General features: G+C 44.1%; 1 protein-coding gene and 1 pseudogene across 1 annotated transcript in view; one reads left to right on the plus strand and one right to left on the minus strand.

Moving 5' to 3' along the window:
* Positions 1–2,720: 2,720 nt before the first annotated feature.
* Positions 2,721–3,371, minus strand: LOC114627261 (annotated as a pseudogene).
* A 1,852-nt stretch (positions 3,372–5,223) lies between these two features.
* Defb128 (defensin beta 128) overlaps positions 5,224–6,685 on the plus strand; it is a 3,385-nt gene continuing 1,923 nt past the window's right edge. The window contains exon 1 of the mRNA XM_028774892.1: positions 5,224–5,320. Within this exon, the coding sequence (XP_028630725.1) occupies positions 5,272–5,320 (49 nt within the window). The 5' untranslated portion in view covers positions 5,224–5,271. The remainder of the gene's footprint in view (positions 5,321–6,685) is intronic.

Below are 6,685 nucleotides of genomic sequence, written 5' to 3' on the forward strand. Positions count from 1 at the left end.
TTCATTAGAAAGACTTACAGGCTATATATGATCCAGCTAATCCACAATGGCTGCCTAGGAGTGAAAGGTCCCACAATCCAGTAATTTTTCAGTCTACAAGGCTGGATGTCTCAGCTGGGCTGGAATCCCAAAGAAGTAGGCTCTAATGCCAGTGAAGGAATGGCCATGCTAGGAAAGTGAGGGCAGGCAAGCAAAAGAGAGAGGCTCCCTTCCTCCATGTCCTTTACATAGGCTTCCAGCAGAAAGTGTGGCCCAGACTAGAGGTGGGATTTCCAATCGCAAAAGATCCGGATTAAAGGTGCATCTTCCCACCTCAAAGATCAGAATTTAGTAGTAGTTCTTTCCACTTCAAATTAAGCAAAAATTTCTTGCAGGTATACCCAGACGTTTTGGGGGCTTTAGTTAATTCCAGATAGTTGACAACTGAAATAGCCATCACATATGCTTTTTCAACCATTTAAAACTTGTACATATAAAATAGTCATTGTATTTTTGCATGTATGTACTTGCATGTGTACGGATATTTGACATGTACATGCACTGCATGTGGAGGCCAGAGATTGGGTGTCTTCCTCAGTTACCCTCCACCTTATTGTTTGAGACTGGATCTTGTAGGAGGAGCTAAGGTGGGAGGAGTTAGGAGAGGAAGAGGAATAGGAGGAGTAAGGAGGAGAGGAGGAAAAGGAAGAGGAGGATCTAGGAGACAGGAGAGGAGAGAGAGACAGAGAGGAGATGGAGGCGGATGTTCACGTGTCTGTAGCAGTCAAAGGTAGTTGGTATATCTAGGTTGGGCATTGGGTTACACTTCTGATTGTGTGGTATCTTGTTACTGATCATTACCAAATATATAAGCCTTTGATTAATCTTTAAGCATTAGAGTCTCATCTTTCTACTGGGCCCACGTGGATGGCGGGACGGTCTAGGCAATGCCCAGCCCTGCAGAGACAGTGTGGGACATCTCCCACGCTGACATCTCATGGGTGGCAGGGCAGGTGTTTCTAGTTGGCCATTTCTAACTGCAGCATGCACGTGGCCTCCGGCCGAGAAACATAGTGGCTGGACTAGGCAGAGCCACTGCAGCTTAGATAGTATGATTAACAAGTGGCCGATTTTAAATACTACAACAGGGTCTCTCACTAGACCTCAGGCTCACTGATTAGATTAGCCTGGATGGCCAGCATGCCACAGGGATCTCCTGTCTCTGCCTTCCCGGTGCTGGGATGACAGTCACAAACCCTCATGTCAACACCATCATCTCCTCTCTCCCATTTGCTACTATTTAACATTTTTTTGTTTTTAATCAATTAGGAATGTTTAGTTGGAGTCAACTTGGTCTTAGATACCTGAAAAACTCAGGCACGCACGTCACTGGTTGATTATTGGAATCAAAACTGTATGCCACTGTGCCAGGTGTTTACCCGTGGGTTCTGGCGAAGGAGCTCATGCTTGTAGGTGCTGTGTTGACAGAGCCCGCTATTATGCAGTGGTTAGTAATTGCTGAGTTTTAAAATAGAGACTTAGTTGTGCATTTCATAAATCATAACACATATTTCTTTAGTGACGCTTGCTTTCTTCAAGTCTCTTTCTTAAAAGGAAGATTTATTTATTTGTTTGGATTTTTTTTTTGTTTTGTTTTTTAAGACAGGGTTTCTCTGTGTGTAGCTTTGGCTGTCCTGGAACTCCCTCTGTAAACCAGGCTGACCTCAAACTCAGAGATCCCCCTGCCTCTGCCTCCTGACTGCAGATTAAAGACATGCATCACCATGCCCAGCTCAAGATTATTTGTTTTTTAATTCACAAATATGCTATTTTTTTTTAGATTTATTTATTTATTTTATTTATGAGTACACTGTCGCTGTCTTCGAACACACCAGAATAGGGCATCCAATCTCATTACGGATGGTTGTGAGCCACCATGTGGTTGCTGGGATTTGAACTCAGGACCTCTGGAAGAGCAGTCAGTGCTCTTAACCGCTGAGCCATCTCTCCAGCCCACAAATATGCTATTTTTTATTACTCAATTATAATGATCTAAAACACACATTGCAAACATACAAATATCATTCTCTCCACATGACAGCGCCCACTCATCATGGTTTTGGAAATGGGGAGAATAGCTTCCCCTTAAACTGCAAGTCAGTGGGTGTTTCTTTACAGTTAACTTTAGCAAAATTCATACAAAATAGTAATTAACAATGATCTTCTTTCCTTGTTAACTCACAAGGAAACACCTTGAAAACTGTATTTTGTTAAAGTTTCTGTACTAAAATGTAGAAAAACTGACCTACACAAATATTGAAAAGTTAAAAATTCCTTATTTTTTTTTTTTTATTCCTGGTACCACTATCACAATTTACTGGGCAATATACCTGATGTAATGAAAAGAAAAAGAAAAAGACAAAGCTACGACAGATAAAAGACCTCGGGAACGTACATCTAATCTACACTACATTGCATTAATCAACAGCTGCACTTTCTGCAAACTGTGGCTCTGACAGTCTTGAACAGGAAGGGTCTAAGCTGCAGTAACTTTTCCGACTGTGGATCGTCCTTCTGTCTGAGGCAGATTGTTACAGTTCCTCAAACGCATTTGTCTCAAAGTAACCTGCACTTTCCTGACAACTCCTCCCTCTCCCTCCTACTGTAGCCATTTCTGTTTTGTTTTAAAATCTTCTGCTACCATATCCACCACTTGCACCTCCGGATCCACAGCTACCACCCTAGGGACAGCCTGAGCTTCTTCCGCCAAAACTGCACCCCCACCCCTTCATGACTCCGTAATTTGATTGCTGCTGTCCACAACCTCTCTGTGATCCAGCAGACTGCATCTCTTGTTTAGAAAGGCCTTTTCCACTTCACAGTTATGCCCATTAATAGTGTGGTATTTCTGAACAACAATTTTATCAACTGTGTCGTGATCATCGAAAGTTACAAAAGCAAATCCTCTCTCTTTCCCACTCTGCCTGTCTTCCATCACTTCTATGGTTTCAATCTTGCCATGCTTTTCAAAGGAGTCTCTCAGATTATGTTCTTCCGTATCCTCTTTAATACTACCAACAAAATTTTTCTTAAATGGGCACCAGGCTTTACAGATCCGCTCTAGAAACAGCTGTCTTTGGTTTCACCACACACCCATCAACCTTGTGTGGCCGAGCACACAGTGCAGCATCCACCTCTTCAACACAAGAGTAGGTCACAAAACCAAAGCCTCTGGAACACTTTGTTTGGGGATCTCTCATTACCACACAGTGTGTAAGTGTGCCCCATTTCTCAAAATGTTCTCTGAAGCTATCATCTGTGGTTTCAAAGCTCAGACCACCAATAACCAGCTTCCTCAGCTGCTCTGGTTTCTTTGGATCACGGTCCTCCATTTTGAGACTGGACTTGCCTCTTCCAATTTGAGTTCAATGTATGATTTTTAAAAAATTTATATGTAGGAGTGTTCTGCTCACATGTATGTGTACCACATGCACGCCTGGTGCTCCTGGAGGTCAGACTAGAACATCAGATCCCCTAGAGCTGGAGTTATGGATGGCTGTGAACCATCATGTGGGTGATGAGAATTGAACCAAGGTCCTCTGCAAGATCAAGTGCTTTTAAGCCCTGAGTCATCTTTCTAGCCCCCATAATACACAGTTTTCAGTGTACATTAAGTCTTAGGATCATAATATAATAAGAAGGAACTGAAGCATGTACAGCCTGAAGTATGTAGACCCTAGTATTTGAGACAATTTCTGAAGTAAAAGTATAAAAAGATTTCCCTTTAAAGCATGTGTGTTAAAGGCAATAGTATGGGCTGCAGCAATGGCTGCTCTTTCAGAGAACCCAGGTTCAATTCCCAGCACCCACATGGCAGCTTCCAACTGTCTATAACTTCAGTTCCAAGGGGTCTGATGCATTTTCTTAGTCTCTATAGGTACCAGGAGTGCATGTGGTACTCAGACATAAAAAAAAAAAAAAGAAATGAATATTTTAAAACGGGAATATTGTGGGCTGGAGAAATGGCTCAAGGGTTGAGAATATCGTCTGTTCTTCCAAAGGTCCTGAGCTCAACTTCCAGCAACTGCATGGTGGCTCACAACCATCTGTAATGGGATCTGATGCCCTCTTCTGGTGTGTCTGAAGATAGCTACAGTGTACTCATATAAATAAGGTAAATAAATCTTTTTAAAAGGGGAATGTTGTATTTTTTTCTGTTATTTTTTTTCTTTTTGATACATGTACTTTTTTGCAGCATGAGTTGTCAATCCTCCAGTCTCTGCTTCTAAACAAACCAACGGAAGAGTTTTATCTCAGCTTTCTCTCCGTCTCTCTCTGTGTGAGAATTAGCACTCCTGTTTCTTCCGGATTCAGCATGTCCAATCATTTGGAAAGATAACATCTTAAGCAGAATTCAGAGAACATTTGTCAGAAGTGAAACACATTTAAAATCTATTTATAAGTAAGGTATTAAAGACAATTTGTAAGGCTGTGAATGCTGGTGGGAGAAAAACTGTTGACAGGTGATTAAAAAAAAACCTGGCCACATCTATAAAGCAAGATCTTGTTATCTTCTCCAGCCTACTCAAGAGAAACCTGCTACTTAGCCAGCTTTGAAAATGAGGAAGCCGTGTGCTTTTTGTACCTAATTCAGATGGCAATTTGACAGCAGCTTGGGGATATGAAAGGACCAGCCAGATGGATGGATAGACTTAGGGATGGATGGATGGATGGATGGATGACGTAGGGGTTCAGTGATACTTTCAGGGTGTAATAATGTCATTAGATACAAGCAACTAGAAATACAAAAGATCTCAGCACAGTCTGCTTCCTTCCTAAATGATGCAGAGAGGGTGTTGAGCTGAGAACACGACCAGTCCAATTTGTTAATAAGCATTGTTTTGTTGGCTGTCTCATCTCTAGTCTTCCGTGTATTCTAGTCTAATACTGTGCGTCATTTTGGGTTGTGTTTGTGAATGAGAGACAATGACAGGTATACACTAGGGATGGCCCATCCAAACCAGGGAGTTTAGTCAACCAAATCTGACCCAAGTGGGCTGACAGCCCAGGCAGAGAAAGCACAGCAGGGGTTCACATCCTGAGAAAAAGGGAGTAGGTGGGAGACATTGGAACATTATGTGACTGTGGATTTCAAATTTGGGAATGTAGGTGGGGTAGGATCTGGACTCCCTGTCTGTCCATGTGAGTTAAAACCAAAACTTAGAATGCTGGTGGTGCTCTGAGCTGTGGCACACCGCAGGACATCCTGCTGTCTCTGGAGGATCTGTAAACATGAAGCTGCTCCAGGTCCTCCTTATTTTGCTGTTTGTGGTACTTGCAGGTAACTTGTCCCAATGTACCATGAAGCAGGGGACACTAGTGCTGGTAATACCGGGTGGGATGTTTAAGAGTGCCAACAGCTGCCCCATACCATCAGGAAAGCCCATTCTCTTGTGTGCCGTAGAAGAGAGATAGCAATGAGGTAAGAGGCATCCCTGGTGAAGGTACCAGTTGGCCCATTGTCTCGACTCATCTTTACGATGCTGAGCAGTTTTTACCTGAGAACTGTGGCCATCCCCATTTCTAATCAATCATTTCCAGCTTGGGTTACTGCAGTGGCGTGAGCAGTACACAGCGAAAGTCGTTCTTCATCATGAAGTAGTTAATTAACTGAGGGAATTATTCCTTTTGAACCTTATTCTTTTTCTCCTCTGGCATGTGAGTGTCACCTGTTTAGCCTAGATGCAACAATGTGAAGCCTCACATTGGCAGATGGAGACCTGAAATCAAGCACTCCTTTCTGCCTTGCTTGCAAAGAGCCATATTGTGTTTTCATGTCCCTCAAAGCACACCTCTCTCGTCTTCAAGGGTGCTGCCTCATTGTGAAGTTTGTAACACAGAGAAAACATCTTTGTTATCCACATTTATTCAGGAGCTTTTCTGGGTTTGTGTAGAAAGGGAAATTAAGGAGTAGACAGAGTTTGGAACCATAGTGTGTGCCTCTGAACGGGGGATGGTTGGGATCTCCAGAGAGGAAGGTAGCCAACAAATTGTGTTTGCTCACTAGGCAACACATTGATCTGAGTTGAAGAAGAAAGTGAGAGTGAGGATAGTCAGGTTCGGGTGAATTTGTCTGAGATGGGGAGGAGGAGTTTTCAGGAGCAACTGTGGCTTGTGAAGTCAGAGGGCAAGAGTGACGCCTACAGCCTACAGTGTGAAACACAGGTGTGTGTGTGTAAGAGAGATAGAGGGAGTCTGTGACACTGGGTGTGTCTGTGATGCTATATGTGTGTGAGACACACACATACAGAGAAAGAGAGAGACAGAGGGAGAGAGAGAGACAGAGGGAGAGGGAGAGACAGAGGGAGAGGGAGAGGGAGAGACAGAGGGAGAGGGAGAGGGAGAGACAGAGGGAGAGGGAGAGGGAGAGAGAGAGGGAGAGACAGAGGGAGAGACAGAGAGAGAGGGAAAGGGAGAGGGAGAGGGAGAGGCAGAGGGAGAGGGAGAGGCAGAGGGAGAGAGAGAGGGAGAAGGAGAGGGAGAGGGAGGGGCAGGGGGAGGGGGAGGGGGAGGGGAGAGGGAGGGGGAGAGGCAGAGGCAGAGGGAGAGGGAGAAACAGAGGGAGAGGGAGAGACAGAGGGAGAGGGAGAGGGAGAGACAGGGAGAGGGAGAGACAGAGGGAGAGGGAGAGACAGAGGGAGAGGGA

This window comes from Grammomys surdaster, unplaced genomic scaffold, assembly GCF_004785775.1.
Source record: "Grammomys surdaster isolate TR1022 unplaced genomic scaffold, NIH_TR_1.0 251, whole genome shotgun sequence".
Lineage (NCBI taxonomy): Eukaryota > Metazoa > Chordata > Mammalia > Rodentia > Muridae > Grammomys > Grammomys surdaster.